This window comes from Balaenoptera acutorostrata, chromosome 15 (genome assembly GCF_949987535.1).
Source record: "Balaenoptera acutorostrata chromosome 15, mBalAcu1.1, whole genome shotgun sequence".
Taxonomy (NCBI): domain Eukaryota; kingdom Metazoa; phylum Chordata; class Mammalia; order Artiodactyla; family Balaenopteridae; genus Balaenoptera; species Balaenoptera acutorostrata.
Window position 1 is genome coordinate 8533611 of NC_080078.1, and position 19812 is coordinate 8553422.

The following is a 19812-nucleotide window of genomic DNA, read 5'->3' on the forward strand; positions in this document are numbered from 1 at the left end:
TCTTCTACCCATCCTGTTCTCCAATCCAACACGCTCCCTAAATGAAGGGCCTGGGAGTTCCCTGGTGGTCCAGTGGTTAGGACTCAGCGCTTTCACTGCCATGGGCCTGGGTTCAATCCCTTAGTCAGGGAACTAAGATCCTGCAAGCTGCGTGGCACGGCCAAAAGTAAATAAATAAAATAATAATAAATAAATAAATGAAGGGCCTGCAGGGTGGGACATCGGGCAACCTTGTTAAGAGAGACAGATAAAGGAGAAAATGACCTGAAGTGGTACCAACGATTTTTAAGCTCAAAGTATGCCACTGCCCTCAAGCTGTGACAAATTAAACAACCCAGGCAAGTGGCCACGGTGCAGGTCAAAGGGGACCGACTTGAGGCCCCTTCCCATCGAGCCAGCTCACGGACAGGGCTCGCGCTGCCGGGCACCAGGGTGTCAAGCGGTCTCCTCTTAAGACCTGAGAAAGACCCTCGGGCTGGGCGCCCCCTTCAGTGCCGGCTAATGGTCCACTCTGGAGCCAGCACCCCCGGCCAGGCCCAGCGCCAGCTCCCGTCCCCGGGCAGGCAGCTCACGTGGGTCTCCCCTGAAAGGAGAGCGAGGTTTGCAGGAGCTCCTGCCCCAGTTCCCGCTGCCTCCCGCCGGGGCCAAACTCGGCAGACAGTTCCCTGAAGGTGGCGCTCACGCGGCGGGCCCCGATGTGCCTGCGGTGGATGGCGTGCTTCCACTGGTGCCGCGCGGCTCGCGTGAGCACCAGCAGAGCGCGCCGGGGCAAGGGCACCGCCACCTCCACCTCCCGGCACGGGACAGCCCTGCCGGGGGCCGGCGCGCCTTCTGCCGGGGCCTGCGGGAGGCCGGACGGGGCCAGGCAGAGCAGCAGGCTGCCGGGCGCCTCCCGGGACATGGACAGCACGGTGGGGGCCAGCAGGTTGAGGCTCACCAGCCGCTCCCCCCACAGCCAGCTGTCGTCCAGGTGCGGGTCGATGGCCGAGCCCCGCTCCGGGCAGTAGTCCAGGTTACACTGCTCCACGGGCCGGAAGTCCTCCAGGACGGGGTAGAGGCCCATTCTCCGCACCACCTCCCGGCTGAAGCTGGGGAGGCCCCGGAAGCCGGCGGTCTTCAGCTTCTGTTTCCGAAAGTTGACTTTGGGGCCGTAGTCCTGAAGGATGAGGACAAAAAGCAAGTGGGAAATTAGTCTGAGTTTACAGAAATGGCATCACACGCCAGGGCTGAAGAATCCAATCACAGTGACCAAGACCAGCAAAGATTTCGGACTTCACGGAGCTGACATTCTGGCAGGAGGAGGCCGACACCAAGGAGATAAATATAAACAGCAAACATCAGATGGCGGTAAATGCTGAGGAGAAAAACAAAGCAGGGGAGGGGCATGTGAAGCATCGGGGGAATGTCTCAGCCCAGGTACCCCAGGAAGCAGAGCTAGAGACAAGAGGCCCATGCACGGGTGGTGTCCCCAGGACGTGGTGCTGGGGAGTCGGGAAGGAGGAGCCGAGCGAGGCAGGGCAGGCCAGCCCAAGGCAGCGTTACTCATCTGGTCAACACTGGGTACAACTGGGCTTCAGGACCACAAGGAAGAAGAGTCTCCACAGGGCCCAGCAGCTGTTCCACTCCCAGCCTCACACCCAAGAGAACTGAAAACACACATCCACACAGAAGTCTGTACTAGAATAGTCACAGCAGCACTATTCATGACAGCCAGAAAGTAGAAACAACCCAAGTGTCCACCAACGGATGAATGATGAACAAAGAGTGGTCCATCCATGCAGTGGAATAATATTCAGCCACGAAAAGCAATGCAGCACTGATACAGGCTGCGAAGTGATGGACCCTGAGAACATCATGCTCAGTGAAAGATGCCCGATACAAAGGCTCATATATTACATAATCCTAGTTATATGAACGTCCAGAAGAGGAAAATCCACAGAGACAGAAAGTAGATTAGTGCTTGCTGGGGAATGAGGGAATGCAGAGTGACGGGGAATGAGGGAATGCAGAGTGACTGGTAATGGGCACGCATCTCCTCTGGGGTGATGACAATGTTCCAGAACTAGACAGTGGCGATGGTTGCACAACACTGTGGATACACTGAAAACCAAACCAGTGAATTATACACTTGTAATGGGTGGATTTTATGGTAGGTGGCTTCTATTTAAAAAACAAAACAAAAAACCCCTAGGGAGGGGGCTTCCCTGGTGGTGCAGTGGTTGAGAATCTGCCTGCTAATGCAGGGGACACGGGTTCGCGCCCTGGTCTGGGAAGATCCCACATGCCGTGGAGCAACTAGGCCCGTGAGCCACAACTACTGAGCCTGCACGTCTGGAGCCTGTGCTCCGCAACAAGAGAGGCCGCGATAGTGAGAGGCCCGCGCACCACGATGAAGAGTGGCCCCCGCTTGCCGCAACCACAGAAAGCCCTAGCACAGAAACGAAGACCCAACATAGCAATCAATCAATCAATCAATAAATCTTTAAAAAAACAAAACAAAACAAAACCCTAGGGAGGAGCCTTGTAGAACAGACCTCAGATCTGTGGCCTGAGGCATGAGAGGGGAGCATCTCCCGCACTCCTGCTCCCTCGGGTCCCCGTCTAGTGGAGGACGGCTCCATCTGCTGGTAGAGTCCTTCTCCTTCCCTGTTCCCCATGGCTCAGTGCCCGGGCCAGCCGGCTCCTGTGGGCCACCCCAACCCGTTGGCAGCAGCAGGCAGAAAGGCTGGGACAGGCGGGCCGCGGCCAGGAGACTCCGAGGAACACCCAGGAGGCGGGGGTGACTGCCGTGGGGACAGCAGACAACAGCAGTGGAGACAAAGGTCGGGCTGGCGGCCAGTGCAGGGCCTTCTGGGGCATGGTGAGGCCTCTGCGTTTACGTTGAGATGGGAGGCCTGGAGGGCCTGTAACAGAGCAGTGACTCGATCCGACCAGATGTCGGTGGGATCACTTCCTCCCTACTGAAACCAACTGAGGAGGGCCGAGGGCTGCCCAGGAAGTGCTAGAGGCAGGTGGTGGCAGCGGCAGGGGGTGTGTGTTCTCAGATTCAGGATATGCTTTGAAGGAATACAGAGCTGACAGGAATTACCAATGGAAGAGAGGAGCGTGGAAAGATCCAGGGTTTCTGGCCTGAGCGGGTGAAAGATGGAATTTGCCGAGATGGAGCCATGGCTCAGCTTAGGGATGCCAGGGCTGGAGATACGAGCGCGGGAGCCCCAGACTCACCGATGTGCGGGGCCGGGCCTCGCTGAGATCAGTAAGGAGAGTCTGGAGAAGGAAAAGGAGAGGCCTGAGGACTGAGCCCGAGAACCAGCCGCTGGCTTTAGGCAGGAGGCGGGCGATGGAGGCAGTTTTTGAGTGGGTTAAGCGGGAGCAAGAAGAGAGGACCTGAAGAGAATGGAGAACTCTTCTGAGAAGTTCTGCTGCAGAGACGAGAGAAACAGAGCTTACTGGGAGGCCGGTGGGAAAGAGCCAGCCTTGCGGAGAGAAGGGGGCGAAGCGGGACAAGGAGTTCTGAGGAGAGGGGCGCAGCCAGCGCGCAGCTGGAGTGGGCTCGGGAAGAAGCCGGGCACAGGCGAGAAGGGAACGTCTGTAGATGCACCTGTTCCCTCAGAGAGGCCCAGTCACCAGTGCGGAGTGAGGAGGGGAAGGAGAGGTTTGGAAGGAGGGCAGCAAAGTGAACGACCTGCCGAGCGGGAAGGGCCCGGCTCGGGATAGAGAGCCAGAGCCAGGGCGGCCGCCAGCAGGGGGGGCGGGTGCTGGACCCGACCAGGGCCGTGGGTGAGCGGAAAGAGCCTGCCCAAGTGAGAGGAGAAAGGGCGAGGGGCACCTGAGCAAGTGCCTGTACTAACTGGTCACAGGACTGCAGATGGGTGAGGACACATGACAGGAGCGGGAGGGAATGTGGAAAGGTGGCCGATGGCTGGTTCGCAGGTCCTGGAGGGGGCGAGGATCGCTGGGGATGAGGAACAGAAAAGGGGAGGAGGGGACTGTGAACCCCGGCAAAGGGAAGGTTCAGGATCTGGAGGCCCAAGTATCAGTGGAAGAGGGGCGGGGAGATTAGAAACTGACGGGGAGAACTTTGGACAGGGGGGTAGGGGGATGGGGGGCAACTGGCAGCCTTCGAGAAACCCTCTGTGAGGGTCACCAGCACTAGGCCAGCTGGGGAGAGGGCAGAGAGAGCTGAGTGGCCGTCTGCCTTTGAGCCCCGCCTCACGGGAAGGTGAGCAGGCCACGCCCAGGCCCCTGGCCCTGCCCCTTCCCAACGCACCCCATTCAGCAGCCCTGCCCGGGCCCCCCCCTCCCGCAACCGCCCCGGTCGGGAGCTTGTCGCCTAATGGCTCTGGGGAGTGGTGGGAGGTGGCTGCAAAGGAAGGCCCTGAGAGGGAGGTGAGCAAAGGGGCTCTGGGGTCAGGAGCCCGGCAGGGCCCCGTGGCGTGACTGCCCTCTCTGGCCCAGCACTGGCCCAGCCTACCTGCTTCCTCCGCCCGGACTGTGAGAGCTTCCAGGGGTCGCGGTCCATCAGCCGTACCATCTCAGCTTCTTCCGCCGGGGTCACAAAGTCCTCGATCAGCGTCACGCCTGGGAAGGGGAAGGCCCAGCCTTCAAAGTCGGACTCCTCGGCCCCCACAGCCCAGCCGGTGTCGGCGTAGTAAATGAACTGGTGTGTTTTCTGCAAAAGGAAGACAGGGGTGGGAATTCCCTGGCAGTCCAGTGGTTAGGATTCAGCGCTTTCACTGCAGGGGACCCAGGTTCGATCCCTGGTCAGGGAACTAATATCCCGCATGCCACTTGGTGTGGCAAAAAAAAAAAAAAAAAGACGGGACACGGGTCCTGGAGCCGCTGGAGCCCTTCCGCACGCCGCACACACACGCCCCGAGAAGCAGCCCCACCCAGCAGTGCACCCTCCCCTGCAGCACTTTGGGAGGCAGCTGGAGTCTAGAGGGAGGCGGGACACCTGCCCAGGGCCGCCTCCTGGGAAAGGCCCTCAGCCCCTGCCTTTCTCACTTTCCCGTCTGTAAAAGGGAAGAGAGTACGCAGAACCATTCTTTCATTCTTCATTTTACAGATGAGGTGACTGAGGCTCAGCAAAGTTAAGGAACTAGCCCGAGGCTGCACAGCTGGGGCGCAGCCTCTGAGGCCACACTGTTCCTGCGTCGCTGTGGGGCACTGTCTGCCCTCCCCAAGCTGGTGAGGGTTAAAGGGGAGGACTGTGTGAAGGCAGCCAGCCCTGACCAGCAGCTGGAGAAATCTGCTCCCCTAAAGCTGAGGCCACGGGCCTGCCCAGGAGGTGAGCAGCTCATGCTGGGAGGCCAGAGGGAGAAGCCCTTTCCGGCCGTGGTGTGGGTGTCTCTGGGGCCTGCCCTACACTGTGGCAGCCGCTGGCGCTGCCTGAATTTCCCATCAAAAAAGAGCAAAACTGGGAGTTCCCTGGTGGTCTAGTGGTTAGGATTAGGTGCTTTCACCATCATGGCCTCGGTTCAATCCCTAGTCGGGGAACTGAGATCCCGCAAGCTGAGTGGCACGGCCCCATACATACATACGTACATAAAATTTGGGGGGAAAACCCACAAAAAACAGAGCAGAACTTGCCCGTCACCCAGAGGAGTGCCAGGCTGACAACCTCCTGTGGCAGGGCCTTCAGGATCTGCCTCTGGTTCTGAGCAGAGGCCACCCTTCTCCTGGGCCTCCAGCCAGTGACCCAGCACAGGCCTGGCCATTTCTGCCCAACGTGGGACTGCCTACCAGGCCGTCTTTGCGCCGGAGCTTCCGGTTGGGTTGGCCAGGACTTTGTCAGATCTACAGGGCAGTCTGAGGTGCTCCCTGCCCAGTGAATTCTGCGTCCTCCCGCTTTATGTCCTACAGGCAGCGCCAGCACCCACACCCCAACCCTGAACCACCATGTCTCTGTCTCCTGGCACCTCACATGGGACACACGGAAAGTTCAGGAGTCATCCCGTACATTTCACTTGTCCCTCAGCCATCAGGTTGGGAAGATGCTACCCCCGCGGTGCCCTGAGCCTCCACGCCCACGGCCATGGGCACAGTTCAGACCTCTGGCAAGATCCGAAAAACTCTTTTTTAAGAAAGTTTTTAACTGTGGTCAAACATATACAACCACATATACGTTATACATAAAATTGATCCTCAGCCACGTTTTAAGTGCACATCTCAGTGTGTTAAGTATATCACATTGTTGTACAACCAATCTCCAGAACTTTCTCACCTTGCAAAACTAAATCTACCCATTAACACCTCTCCCCCTCCCTTCCCACCAGCCGCTGGCACCCACCATTCTTTTCTGTCTCCGTGAATTTGACTACTTTGGATGCTTTACATAAGTGGAATCATACAGTATGTCTTCTGACTGGCTTATTTCACTCAGCATAACGTTCTCAGGGTTCATCTGTGTGGTAGCACTTGCCAGACTTTCCTTTCTTCCTTTTTTCGGACTGAATAATATTCCACTGTACGGATGGACCACATTTTGTTCTTCCTTTTATCTGTCCGTGGACACTTGGGTTGCTTCCACTTTTTAGCTATTGCGAGTAACTCTGCTATGAACATGGGTGTACAGATATCTCTTCATGACCCTGCTTTCAATTCTTTTGGGTCCATATCCAGAAGTGGGATTGCTGGGTCATATGGTAGCTCTACATTTAATTTTCTGAGGAACTGCCACTGTTTTTCACAGGACCTTATGAGCTTTTTTTTTTTTTTAAAATATAAATTTATTTATTTATTTATGGCTGTGTTGGGTCTTCGTTTCTGTGCGAAGGCTTTCTCTAGTTGTGGCAAGCGGGGGCCACTCTTCATCGCGGTGCGCAGGCCTCTCACTATCGCGGCCTCTCCCGTTGCGGAGCACAGGCTCCAGACGCGCAGGCTCAGTAGTTGTGGCTCACGGGCTTAGTTGCTCCGCGGAATGTGGGATCTTCCCAAACCAGGGCTCGAACCCGTGTCCCCTGCATTGGCAGGCAGATTCTTAACCACTGCGCCACCAGGGAAGCCCAGCCTTATGAGCTTTTATCACGGACACTGTGACAGTTTCTTCACTGGCTTCCCAGCCTCCTTTCCTTCCTATCCACTCCTCCCCTTCCCAGGATCTTTCTAAAATTCACAGGTACCTTTCTTTAAAACCCTCAAGAGCTCGCCATGGCCCTCAGAACAAGTCCCGCCTGCCTTCCGTGGTCAGGCCCCACCGGCCTCATTTCCCTCACCTGAAGCATCATCCACCTTCCCCAGGCCTTGGCCCAGCTGGAAGGCCCTTGCCCCGCTCAAAGGCTCTGAGTTCTTTTTTGTTAATTCGTTGGAATGAGTTTCCTCCTTGCCCGTTTCCGTCCAAGGCCTTCTGGAGCCCTCTGCCCTGGTTTTCAGCACCCCCTACTCTCTCCGTGTCATCTAACCACGGGCCCGTGAAGCTCCCAGCCCCAGACACGGGGGGGGGGGGGCTACGTTTGCTGTCAGACTCCCCCCAGGTTTCAGAGGTGAGCTGTGGTCGGACTGCACCCACGTCCCAGCCCCTTTCCCACTCCAGGCCCACTGCTCAAAGCCCTCATCTCCTCACCCCGCAACGCCCCCATCGCCAGGGCATCTGACACGGTTTGATCCGGAGCCCGTCTTCACGGTCAACCCGGGCCTCAGTTTCCCCAGATGAAGAATGGAGTTGTGGGCGCGGCCCCTCGCCCAGCCCTCACCTGCGGGGGGTGCTGCCAGGGCGGGTCACCTCCGCGCTGCCGCTCGCAGATCAAACAGGTCCGGGTACCCTTGCAGCCGCATTCCCGAAGGACCTCGGGGGCCGCCACCGCTGCAGCCGCCATCGCCGCGTCCTGGCAGCCAGGGCGCAGGCGCGGGGCCGCGGGCGCCGCTGGGAGTTGTAGTGCGCGCGCAGGGCACGAGGTCCGCGCGGCCGCTTCCTTCCGGTCGTCGCCGCCGACGGATTCGCGCGGCGCCACCTCCTGGAATCGGACAACAGCTGGCGCCAGCAACGGATTCCCGTGCCGCCGATCAGGTCCCCGCGGGCCGCGCCTCCTCGCCATGGGCCCCCTCTCGGCGCGGCTGCTGATCCAGCGGGGGCGACCCAAGACCGACCGGCTGGGGAAGATCCGGAGCCTGGAGTAAGGGCCGGGGCCACACCGCCCTCCACCAGGGCCTGGGTCGGCGGACGGTCGGGAAGAAAGCCTGGGACCCTTCCTCTCTCCCTGCCCGACCCCGTTATCACCCTGTCGGTTCGACAGAGTCTTTAATCATTCGGGACAAACGCCGTTCTCTCGTTATGAGATGGGTCGGGTAGGCCCAGAGCGGCATTACCTCAGAAGAGGGTCCGGGCTGCTAGGGAGACAGTCTTGCGAAAAGAATTTGGAGCTACCTGTTGAGAGAATTACAGAGGACTGGGGAGCACAGAAATCCCCCCTAGAGGATCAGGAAAAGCATCCTGGAGGGGGCCAGCTGCCCCAAGTTATAAAGTAGGGACAAGATTAAAGTAAGTGGGGGAACGTTGCAGATCGGCTATGCACGCAGGAGAAATATCAGGTGCAAAAGCCGTCGGAGGCAACCTGGGCTGCCATGGGTGTGGGGTGGGAGACCTGCCTGCCCCCTGAGCCCGCCCTGTCTGCCCCTCTCCCCAGCCTGTCAGGGCTGGATCTGCTCTCAGAGCACTTGGACCCCAAGCTCCTGAGCCGCCTGAAGCAGCTGCAAGAGCTGGACCTCTCCAACAACCAACTGGAGACGCTGCCCGCCAACCTGGGCCTGTCCCACCTGCGCATCCTCCGCTGCGCCAACAACCAGTTGGGCGATGTCACTGTCCTGTGCCAGTTCCCACAGCTCGAGGAGCTCAGCCTGGAGGGCAACCCCTTTCTGACAGTAAGTGGGCGGCCCCGCATCCCGGGCCAGCACCCTGGGGGCTCGGGCTCAGCCACAGGCTGGGGTGACCCCGAGTCACTCTCCCCTCATCCCCCAGGTCAGTGACAACCTGAAAGTTTCCTTCCTCCTGCCCAAGCTCCGTAAGGTCAACGGCAAGGACGCTTCCTCCACTTGCACTCAGGTGGAGAACCTGAACCGGGAGCTGACCAGCAGGGTAAGGGGCGGGGCGGTGTCTCTGGTGCTTGGGAGCAGTCGGGGGCCTTGAGGAGTGAGTGACAGAACTGGACATTTGGAGGACACCAAGGGGGGTTACAGGGGCTCTCTGTCCCAACCCCAAGTGGCCCTGAGCCCCTAGCCTGACCTGTTGCTTTGAGCTTGGCTGTGGCGCTTGGCCTCTTGTCCTTGGAGGTCCTGCCCTCCGCCTTGCAGGCAGGGCCTGGCAGGGGAGGCTGGGACGTTTTCACGGTGACTTTACCCTGGGCCAGCTCCTCCCTTCAGGGGCTGTTTCTCCCTCTGTGTTGCTTGGGTTTGTGCAACCTGCAGCTGAGAAAGCTGTGATTCGGGGAGGCGTCCCAGAGGCGGTGAGGTTGAGACAGCTCTGGCCCTGAGATTAGAGGCAGAGGTGCCACAGAAGGTCCAGGAGAGCTGGGGTGGGCTGAGCCTGAATCTAGTCCCTCTTGTGCCAGGTCACAGCTCACTGGGAGAAGTTCGTGGCCACACTGAGCCCAGAGGAGGAGGCCGAGAAGGCCCAGGCAGACTTTGTGAGGTCTGCTGTCAGAGATGTCCGCTATGGGCCCGAGTCCCTCAGCGACTTCACCCAGTGGCGGGTATGTCCTCACCCCACTGTGCTGGGAGTCGCTTCTCCCAGCTCCTCCCTGGCTGCCACAGCCTGAGCCGCCCTGGAGGTCTCTGGCCATGAGGGGATGTGGGGAGTGGGCAGGTCAGGGAAGGAAGCCCTATGGGCTGGAAGGACTCTTCCCCAGCTCGGGAAGCACCCTCTGACTGGGCGTCTGGGGAGGGGCTGGAGGCCCCCAGGATGTGCTCAGCTTCCTGATGGCCTGGCCCCACCCAGGTGCAGATGATCTCTGAGGAGCTGGTGGCCTCTGGTGGGACTCAGGTGCATGAGGCAAACATCTCAGAGAGGCCCCCAAAAGCCACCGCTACCCAGGAGCCTAGGGTGAGTGGTTCCATGGGGCCCCCGGGCTCCCAGGGCCTGCCCTGGCCCTTCCCGCCTAGGGAGGCATTAGGGAAGCGGGGCGTCCTAGCAGTGTGCCCAGGAGATGGCCTCCTATGCTCGAGCTGGTTTCCTCTGACCCTGGTACCCCTGGCCTCCCGTACCCATGGGAGGGTGCAGTCCAGCCTCTGATGGGGAGGAAGGAAGCCCTGGGCAGATGGGCGCATGGTCACCAGGCCCTCTGGTTGCCCCCGCCCCCTCCTCCACAGGCCAGGCCAGTGGCCTCGAAGCGGCCAGGTGATGTCCCAGTCAACCTCTCTCCCAACAAGCGGGTGTGCACCTCCCCGTTGGCCCAGGTGGAGGGCAGCCCCGTGGGCTCTGCTGACAGCCAGGTGAGCTAGCAAGGTGGCAGGGGGCGTGTGATGGGAGCAAGGCCTGGGGGCAGCCATGACCCCCCTCTGCTCCCACAGACCGCCCTGCAGCTGGAGCCCCTGCACTTCCTGCAGTGCCACAGCAAGAACAACAGCCCTCGTGACCTAGAGACCCAGCTCTGGGCCTGCGCCTTCGAGCCAGCTTGGGACGAGGGTACATCCTTGGGGGGGCAGGCAGGGCGAGGGCCACAGGGAACAAGCAGAGCAAGCTTTCTGGGCATGGGGCCTGGGAATACCACTTGCAGGGGGCTGCCTGGGTGGACGGGGGAATCGGGAGGGACAGAGAGCTTAAAGCGTCCTCAGGGTCAGGAGGAGGGGCTGCAGTGGGGGACTTTACAGAGAACGTTTTCACCAGGCTGACCTCTCAAACAGGGCAGGCAGGGGCCACGTCCCAGACCGTGGCCACGTGTGGCGGGGAGGCCGTGTGTGTGATCGACTGCCAGACGGGCATCGTACTGCACAAGTACAAGGCGCCTAGTGAGGTGAGTGTCGGGGCCCCACTCCTGCAGGGTGGCAGGCAGAGCCTTGGTTCCTGGGGATAGGAGCGCTGGGGTCGGGGGGCCGGACTCGGCTACCTACTCACCAGGTGACCTCTTTGATGCTGGGCTCCTGTTCCCGGGCCGGATCCTGCACACGTGTGCACATGTGTAGTTCTGCCCCTCGGTGACCCCTCCCCTTCCCTCCTCAGGAGTTCTTCTCGGTGGCCTGGACAGCCCTGACAGTGGTCACACAGGCAGGCCACAAGAAGCGCTGGAGCGTGCTGGCAGCTGCAGGCCTGCGGGGCCTGGTCCGGCTGCTGCACGTGCGGGCCGGCTTCTGCTGCGGGCTCATCCGGGCCCACAAGAAGGCCATTGCCACTCTCTGCTTCAGCCCCACGCATGAGACCCACCTCTTCAGTAAGACCCTCGCCCCGAACCTCCGGGGCTCCCTTAGCACCCGTCCTGCAGCCTGACGCCTCAGGACTCCTTCCTGGGATGGCAGGGAGCTCCTGTGGCTGGCGGGCCTCATACTGGCTGCCGAAGTCAGCGCAGACCGGTAGGAACATCGAGGCTTCATGGACAACTGACCAGGCTTCAGATTCTGTCTCTTCCCCCAACCTGCTCTGTGGCTTTGGAGGTTTCTGACAACCTGGGCCACGTCTGTGACCTGGGTGGATCCCCTGGCCCTCTGGGTGTGATGAGGGTGTTATCTCCGCAGAGCCCTGCGGGACGTGGCTGCCTGGCATGGGGCACGTAGGTTAGAGCAAGATAAGGATGGTAGGCCCTGGAGTCTTTCTCCCAGCCGTGGCCCTCCCTCCCTGCCTTGGGAGCGCGGTCTCAGCCTGGGATGCAGCCTGCAGGAGGGAGCAGGGCCTCCTCAGGGCCACCTCTCTCCTTCCCATCCCCTCCTCAGCGGCCTCCTATGACAAGCGGATCATCCTCTGGGACATCGGGGTGCCCAACCACGATTACGAGTTCCAGGCCAGGTGATGCTTGGAGGCAGGGCTTCGGGGGGTGGGCGTGGGGGTGGGCACACACCTGAGTCTGTGGCCTCACGCCCTCCCCTCACCTGCCGCAGCCAGCTGCTCACACTCGACACCGCCTCCATCGCCCTGCGCCTCTGCCCCGTCGCCTCCTGCCCGGATGCCTACTTGCTGGCCGGCTGCGAGGGCGGCTGCTGCTGCTGGGACGTGCGGCTGGACCAGCCTCAGAAGAGGAGGTGAGAACGGGCAGGGATGCCCTGGAAGCCAGTCCTCGGAGCCGGGCAGCCCCCAGTCCAGGTGTCTGACCCCAGGCACACCTGCTGCAGTGATGGCCGCACCATGCCCCCTGCCCTGGGCAACCAGAGGCTGTTTTCACGGGCCTCCTCACAGGGCTGTCCTGTCCCCACCTCCTGCCCATCTCTTGAGGAAAGGTCCATTTCCTCTCTGGGCTTGATCACCTCATCACTGCCCAGGTCCTGCCACTCACCAGCAGCGTGACCTTCCTTTGTCCACCATGATTTTGTCACCCACAAAGTGGGGACAGTAAGTCACATCCCAGGGCTAGTGGAGGACAATGGGATGGTGTCTGGGCCAGGAGAGGGTCCAGAAGGGCCAGGTGGAGGCTTGTGGCTCCTCTGTACCACCTGGGAGGCCTGAGACAGTGCTCGGCAGGGGTCCCCCGGCCTTGTGGGGACCTCAGAGCCTGGTGGGGGAGATGGGCATTAAAACCCCACAAAGTGTGATTGACGTCAGCTACAGAGGAAGGAGAATAAGGTGCTCCGAGAGAAGCAGGGAGGCCGAGGGACTCTGAGGTGACCAGTGGCGGATGGACAGGTCCTCAGGCTCATGCTCTCCGTGAGCCCCAAGGGAGTCAGGTGGGCAGAGGCAGGAAGGGTGCTCACATGGGGAAGTGCAAAGGACCTGTGGCAGGGAGAGCTGGCCACAGCTTGGAGACCCGGAGGGAGTGGCACAGGTGAGGTGGCAAGGTTGCCTGGGCCAGGGGATACTGGCCCTGTGGGCCCTGGTGAGATCTTGAATTTTATCCTGAGCACGGGGAATAGCGTGGAAAGAATTTTAGGGCAGGTGGCAGGAGGGAACTGTAGTGACCCCTCAGCACAGACCGTGGCGGTTGTCCAGCCAGGTGTTGGTGGCGTCTCCCTGCCACACCTGGGAGTCAAGCTCTGGGCCTGCCTCCTCCCTCCCTGCCTGGTCCCCAAGTCCTGTGGCGTCTCCCCCACGTCTCAGATGTGTCTGCTGCTCGTGGTTGGTACTCGGCTGCCTTTCTGGCTCCAGGACTCCGGGCAGCTGCTGGGTGGCCTCTCCAGTGTGACCGCACCCTCTCTCAGCTTGGAAACATTCAGCAGCCACTCCCCACTGTCCTCAGGGTCAGAGCAAACCCCTCCCCAGTCTCTGGGCCTAGAAGCGCCCACTTGGCCAGTGAACTGCTCACCTCACTCGGCCTCAGAGGCGCTGCCTCACTCCGGAGCCCTTCCTGCCCACGTCCCCGCGCCCCCTAAGTTGCCACCGCCTGTGACTCGGCACACTCAGGTGCTTGTTCCCGCTTCCAGGGCCTGGAACCCAGGGAGGGCCCAGAGTAAGTGCCCAGCAGGTGTCTGCATGAGCGAGCAGCCCTGTGTGTGCAGCTCTTCCTGCAGCCTTCCTGGCTGACCAGCACTTCCGCTGCCCCACAGGGTGTGTGAAGTGGAGTTCGTCTTCCCCGAGGGCTCTGAGGCAACTGGGCGGAGAGTGGACGGGCTGGCGTTCGTGAATGAGGACGTCGTGGGTGAGCGAGCTTAGCTCGGGACAGTCTGGCTTCCTGGGACCCAGATGGGCCCTGGTCAGGCCTTCTGGGGTCACTTCTCCCTGGGCTGGGGTTTAGGTCCGAGGGCTTCGGAGGGGTCCCCACCGTGGGACCCGAGTCGCCCGGAGAGGGGCCCCCGGGCACAGTTCTTCATTCTCCCCGACAGCCTCCAAGGGGAGTAGCCTGGGCACCATCTGCCTGTGGAGCTGGAGCCAGACGTGGCAGGGCCGGGGCAGCCGGTCCACAGTGGCCGTCGTGGTCCTGGCCCGGCTGCAGTGGTCGCCCACCGAACTCGCCTACTTCTCACTCAGCACCTGTCCTGGTGAGTCACCTGCCGGCCGCCCCCAACCCTGCACCTCTGGGAGCTCCGCCCCACCTCAGATTCCCATCTCTGTGCTGGCAGATGAGGGGACGGTGCTCTGTGGGGACGAGGAGGGCAACGTGTGGATCTACGACGTCAGGCCCCTGGTGGCGCAGCGGCCCCCGCCGCCGGCCGCCCCGCAGGCCCCCACGCAGGTAGGCACGCGCTCTGCTGTCCCCGCCGGGGCTGGGGCTGCCCGGGGCCCGCGTCAGGAAGCAGGAGCCCAGCGCCCTCTCTCCCCCCTCCAGATCCTTAAGTGGCCCCAGCCCCGGGCCCTGGGCCAGACAGTGAGCAGGACCATGGTGAACATGGTGGTGGCCGACCCCACCTTTACCTACCTCACGGCACTGACGGACTCCAACATCGTCGCCATCTGGAGGAGAAACCGGCCTTGACTGTGCGACGCAACTTATTCAGCTTTCGGGGTCGTGAGGGGGATCTTCTTACCGGTGACTATTTTTTATTAAAGTCAACTATATAAGAGAAGCCTGGGGGGAGCTGTTTGGGGGCCCCACCAGGTGTCCCCCGCTGAGTGAGGCAGGCAGGCCCGGCAGCTGGGGCTCCTAGGGCAGGGACGCCTGGAAGCACGTGAGCTTTCAGTGCCTCCTGCTTGAGACGCCGCCGGGCAGCCCCAGGTTCCCGGGTTTTGTCCAGAATGAGTTTGTTCCTGCCACCCTCTCAGACAGTTCTGTCTGGCTCTCTGGGCCAGTCCTGAAATGAGGCCCCCGAGTGGCTCCGGAACAGGTCCTCCACCTCCACTGGACTGACCCAAGGCTGTGAAGTCACCTCTGCTTCAGCCCGCAGCCGGGTCTTTTCCTGCCACACTTTGTTAGGAAGGTAAAACAGACTCTATGTACAGGGCACATTGGCGTCAGGGGTGAGGGACTTTCTACAAGGAGGCCCACGGCTGGAGGAAGTGCTTCTGTCCACCTGGTGCCTGGAGAAGGGCCGGGTGCAGCCCACTACTCGATTCCTTCTTGCTTGTCTTTGATGGCCACCTGAGGGACAGGAAGGAGGCGGCGCCCTGAGCTGGATTGGCTGGGTGAGGATGTTGGAAACGCAGCCGCGCCTCCCTGACCAAGGGCTGCCAGGACCTTGGCCAGGGGCCCCAAACGGTTCCGGGCACTGGGTAGCCAGCACCCCAGGGACCCTCTAGCCAGCCCTACCCACCCCACCATGACTTCTCTGCAGCACAGGTCCTGCTGCCTGGGGTGGGAGGGAGTCGGGGGAGCAGAGGTGCTTCCTGGCGAGCCTGTGACTGACAGATTGAAAATCTGACAAGCCGTGGATCTTTCCCACTCTAAATTGTGTCTAGACTTTGAAGCCCCCTGCGTGAGCAGACGTGACCACACCCATCTGGCCTTCTTGATGGTGGTACCCCACGATAAGATGAGCTGCCCCCTAGACAGACAAACCACCAGCCAGCCAGCACCACAGGGAAGAGGCGTGGAGGGACAGCCCCAGGCAGCAGGCCCCTCGCTTCCACGGGGACCACGAGAGCACAAAGGGCGACCCTGGGCACTGGGTGAGGTCCCACCCCTGGGTGCAGACAGCAGGCCCCAGGCCTCACCCCCATGACCCCTCAGCCCACACTTCCCGGACGCTGTGGTGTACACCCCTGTTCTGTCATCACCTCTGCCCAGCCCCCATTTCCCCCACCGAATCAATCAGAGGAAACAACCCAGGGATCGTCCTGGGTGTGGGCATGAGCACGCTGCAGCTGTGGCCACACAGGCTGGCGTCCAGACGCACCCCAGCCCCTCCGGCACCTCCAGCTCACCCGGAATCGCTCTTCCAGCAGGGAGAGCTCGCTGATGAGGTCTGTGATGGCATTGGTGAAGGCCTCCTGGGGGCTGTAGTCCGGTGTGGTCTGCACGCGGATGATGATCTTGTGTTCCAAGGGGTGGGGGACTTTGTAGCCAGCAAACAGCACCTGTGGGTCCTTCAGCAGCTGCCTGAGACACAGGGATGAGTGGGGTGGGGGTGGGTGGTGAGCCTAGGACCCTTGGGGCTCTGGCCCCTTGTGGCCTTCCAGGCCTTCTAACCAAGGGTCTTCCCGTTGGGTTGGGGCCTGTAAGCAAATGCAGCTGCTCTCGATCTTTAGTTTGTGTTGTGTGATGTCGTTGTCACCACCTCCCAACCCCTGCAAAAATGTCCAAGTAAAATAGACACGTGAAGAAGATACAGCATGTGGGGACTCCTCCCATACACACACCTACATCCATGAGGATCAACGACCCTACCTAGTATACACGGGTTCCAGCAACCTCTTCCCTCAGGAGACGTCAGGGACCCTCAACGGCCCCAAAGAAACCTCCCTAGGCAGTAAAAATCCAGCTAGTGTTCAGGAAAAAAAAGCCCCATTCCCAGCCCCAAAAGAGCATCTGGCACAGCAAATAAAGGCAGCAGGGGGGAAGGCCCCAGGCTCTGAGGACTTAATGAAGTGAAAACGGAAATCCTCTGGGCAATGTGGGCTGGCAGCTGCGGTCCACACACATGGGGTCCTGGTCCGCGAGGCTATGGGGAAGTGAAGCCTGAATCGTGAGCTTTGCCCTCGGCGCCTGGGGGTTTTCTCCAGATCAGCTCCCTGAAGTGTGAGCGCTGGGGGGGTGTGGGGGCTGGCACAGGTGGGAACACAGTGGGGGAGGGTGGGGGGCAGCAGGGCCCCAGGAGAGCCTGGGTGCACCACTGGCTTGGCGCCAGGCAGGAGGCAACCGCACAGAAGATGGGCAACTCTGCCCCCTACTTACACCAGAAGACCAGACAAGCTCCTGGCCACGGTCTCAAACATGCAAACCTAGGAAAGGCATGGCTTCACTGATGGCACTTTTCAGCAGCGAAATGACAAGTCTCTGGCCAGTCCTATTGCTGGCCACCTACCAGGCCAGGACTTCACTGGTGCAAGCGCCCACCATCCAATATCAGGAACGCACCAGGGCACCGGATGACCACAGAGGCCCTCTCCCACCTCCTTCCCTTATTCTACTAAGTTACAATCTCTGGCACATACATTTTAGAATGCCAGGTGTCACTGAGGTCACTGGGGTGGGGTAGGTGGCCAAAGCTGAATGCGTCCCCATGCTTGTGAGCACAGAGCCCCAAGCGGGCCTTCTTTCCTGCGGCTCGCTGCACATTCACTTCCTTTAGTCAGGTAACTGAGCCAACACAGAAAAGAGGCTACGTGAACAGATACTGGTCACTGTCATTTTGAAGAAGAGGTACTGGGATGTGTGAATTCCTACAGCCAGCACCAAGAAGGACTTCCTGGAGCTCAGAGAGACTTGAGAACATCTCCTGGAACTTGAGCTTGGCCTCTCAAAGAGCCCCCTTAAACATAACCCCCAAAAGCCTTTGACTTGGAACTTACGATTTAATGATGTTTCCTAGCGTATGGTCTTCCTTGTTGATGGTGAACAAACAGGCATTGGGTACCTTGGTGTCCTTGTTAATGGTGATCCTAAGGGAGAGGCAGAGGCAACAGGTTGGTGGGGAGGGCCGGGGCTTCCCTCCTCCCCAGAGTCTAAACCCTGCCCTTCAAGGCAGGCTCAGGTCCCACCTCCTCCTGGAAGACTTTCCCATCTCTTCATCCCATAAAGTGCTCTGTGACTCAGAGTAGCACTGTGGCTATACCCCAAACCCAGCCACGCCTGGTTCTGTGGGACCCTCATCTCACCTCTGGATTACTCCTTCCTAAAGCAGAGCTTCTCAACCTTGGCACCACTGACATTTTAGGCCAGAAAATTCTTTTCTGTAGGGGGGCTGTCTGGTACACTGTGGGGTATTAGCAGTACCTCTACCACTAGATGCCAGGAGCATTCCCTTTATGACAACCAAAAATGTTTGCAGACATTGCCAAAGTCCTCTGGGAGGCAAAACGGCCCCCGGTTGAGAACCACCGCTCTCAAGGGAGACTGAAGTGGCTGGTAGGGGCTAGACCGCAGAGCAGAGCCCTGGATACCAGGCGGTTAAGAGAAGGAAAAGCCAGCGTTTAAGATGGTCTTCTTTGTGCTGAGCCCTGGACTAAGCGCTTTACATAAATTACCTAATTTAATCTCCCCTTAGAGAAAATTCTGTAATTTACTACAGTAATAAGCCCATTTTCCTTATTAATAAGATGAGGAGAGTGGGCCTCAGGCAGATTGTCACTTGCCCAAAGGCACAGAGTTCTTAAGTGGGGGATCCAGGAGCCAAGCCCAGTCTATCTGAGCACTGGATTACATTTCCTTTCACCTGCAGGCAATGAGGAGTCACTGGAGGTTTTACACCGGCGAATGAAGATCCGGTGTGAGTCTCAGAGCCATTATTCTGGCTGCAGCAAGGAGGATAAAGGTGGCGGGCGGGAAGACGAGTGAGGGGGGCTACCAGATCCCAGAGGAAAAGGACTTTGGAGCCAGACACACAGGGTTCGAATACAGACCGGCCACTTTCTGTGCGCCTGGGAAAGTTACTTAACCTCTCTGAAGCTCGGTTTCCTCATCTGCAAACTGGGGAGACTCACCAACACCTAGGACTGTCTTAAGTTTGGCAGACTCAAGTGTGAAGCGCTCTGCGGAGCTCGAGCAAAACCTGCTTCTGTCCCCCCGGCAGAGGACGGGCAGAGAAGCCCCAGAATCTGCGGGCGCTGACGGTCGAGGGTCCGCGACCCTCTCCCACCCAGGCCGGTTCCACTTACTTCTTCTCGCCCTCGAAGAGCAAGAACGACTCGAAGGCGGGAGGGGCGTTCATCCTAGCGTCGCAGCAGCCTCCCAAGCCTCAGCTGCAGCCGCCACCACCTCCAGAACTCGACCTATATAGCACGACCACTTCCGGGTTAGCGGCTGCTTCCGGATTATGCCGGCAGTGCCAAACCCATGTGAGGATCGGCTCGTTGCCCTCTATCGGTCTGGAGGATCTTGCGCAGGCGCGAGAAAAGCCTGCCCGAGGGAGAGGGAGCTGGTGGCTCTGCGCATGCGTGAGTCGGGAAGGTCCTCTCCTGGGCTCACCTGCGGGCATGTTTTGACGCATGCTCCTAACGGTGGGGGCAGCTCTTTTGGTTCTGAGACATAATTTGTCTAGGCTAAGCCGGAACCCTGAGCTCTTCTCTCTGCTCCCTTTGCCCCTTGATCCCTCTTTGGAAATGTGGCCTTGGAATACATGGCAAGAGGCTCTTGAATGGAGAATGGAGCCTTGCGTTAGTGGGCAGGTGTGGCCAGCCCGGGCGGAAGAAGCCTCCCCTGGGCTAGACTGTTGTGTATGGATAATCCACCTGCCAAGGCAAGCTGCTACATGACTCCTGGCTGGGTTGTTACTGGTTTACCAGGTGGGCTTGTAGCCTAGTGAGGTTCTTGTTAGGGGAGCAGTTGGGTGAGGGCCGGGAGGCGGCAAGTGTATGCTGGTGGGGACAAAAAAATGTTGCCTGCCATTTCAGTAAACAAAGAATTGCCGCCATCAAGCCATCAGCCCCTGACGGTGTGCCCTGAGGGGAATTCACGATGGAGAAAAACAGGATACTGGCCCTAGATAGTTAAGATGCATATCTAGGAATCATTTCAATGCCCAGATTCTTTCATCTTCCCGAAGAAAACTGCTGAAATCATTAACTTGAGATGTCTGTCTTTTGTGATTAGCGGTAATCTTTTGATGTTTGACTACATGTGTTTTGTTTGTTTTTCAGCAAAAAACTCCTGTGTATCCTGGCTCCTCCCTTACCGCTTTGGAACAGTTCCTCAGAGCAATCTGAGAGGC

General features: G+C 59.7%; 3 protein-coding genes across 3 annotated transcripts; 1 reads left to right on the plus strand and 2 right to left on the minus strand.

Moving 5' to 3' along the window:
* Positions 1–265: 265 nt before the first annotated feature.
* On the minus strand, positions 266–8036 carry ALKBH4 (alkB homolog 4, lysine demethylase). The gene is made up of 3 exons (XM_057528637.1): positions 7695–8036; positions 4475–4672; positions 266–1156 (listed from the first exon to the last, which is right to left on the minus strand). Exons 1-3 carry the CDS (start codon positions 8034–8036, stop codon positions 569–571), a joined length of 1128 nt encoding a protein of 375 aa, XP_057384620.1. The 3' UTR covers positions 266–568.
* On the plus strand, positions 7982–14574 carry LRWD1 (leucine rich repeats and WD repeat domain containing 1). Its single transcript, XM_007186586.2, has 15 exons — positions 7982–8114; positions 8625–8859; positions 8957–9073; positions 9546–9686; positions 9932–10036; positions 10303–10425; positions 10504–10618; positions 10837–10946; positions 11153–11360; positions 11857–11929; positions 12022–12162; positions 13618–13709; positions 13894–14049; positions 14131–14243; positions 14337–14574. Exons 1-15 carry the CDS (start codon positions 8035–8037, stop codon positions 14481–14483), a joined length of 1956 nt encoding a protein of 651 aa, XP_007186648.1. The 5' UTR covers positions 7982–8034; the 3' UTR covers positions 14484–14574.
* POLR2J (RNA polymerase II subunit J) lies at positions 14518–18917 on the minus strand. The gene is made up of 4 exons (XM_007186587.2): positions 18761–18917; positions 17456–17545; positions 15869–16043; positions 14518–15086 (listed from the first exon to the last, which is right to left on the minus strand). The coding sequence occupies exons 1-4, from the start codon at positions 18811–18813 to the stop codon at positions 15051–15053; spliced, it is 354 nt and encodes a 117-aa protein (XP_007186649.1). The 5' UTR covers positions 18814–18917; the 3' UTR covers positions 14518–15050.
* Between the last annotated feature and the right edge of the window lie 895 nt (positions 18918–19812).

Bases quoted from the DNA above. Each gene is read 5' to 3' on its own strand.
- LRWD1 (XM_007186586.2), top strand. From the start codon at position 8,035: ATGGGCCCCCTCTCGGCGCGGCTGCTGATCCAGCGGGGGCGACCCAAG. The intron at 11,361-11,856 runs GTAAGACCCTCG...TCCCCTCCTCAG, and splicing joins GCATGAGACCCACCTCTTCA to CGGCCTCCTATGACAAGCGG. The intron at 14,244-14,336 runs GTAGGCACGCGC...TCCCCCCTCCAG, and splicing joins CCCCGCAGGCCCCCACGCAG to ATCCTTAAGTGGCCCCAGCC.
- ALKBH4 (XM_057528637.1), bottom strand. From the start codon at position 8,036: ATGGCGAGGAGGCGCGGCCCGCGGGGACCTGATCGGCGGCACGGGAAT. The intron at 4,673-7,694 runs GTGAGGGCTGGG...TTCCTTTTGCAG, and splicing joins CCTGGCAGCACCCCCCGCAG to AAAACACACCAGTTCATTTA. The intron at 1,157-4,474 runs GTAGGCTGGGCC...CTCATCCTTCAG, and splicing joins AGTCCGGGCGGAGGAAGCAG to GACTACGGCCCCAAAGTCAA.
- POLR2J (XM_007186587.2), bottom strand. From the start codon at position 18,813: ATGAACGCCCCTCCCGCCTTCGAGTCGTTCTTGCTCTTCGAGGGCGAG. The intron at 17,546-18,760 runs GTAAGTGGAACC...CCTCTCCCTTAG, and splicing joins CTCTTCGAGGGCGAGAAGAA to GATCACCATTAACAAGGACA. The intron at 15,087-15,868 runs GTGAGCTGGAGG...CCTGTCCCTCAG, and splicing joins TGCTGGAAGAGCGATTCCGG to GTGGCCATCAAAGACAAGCA.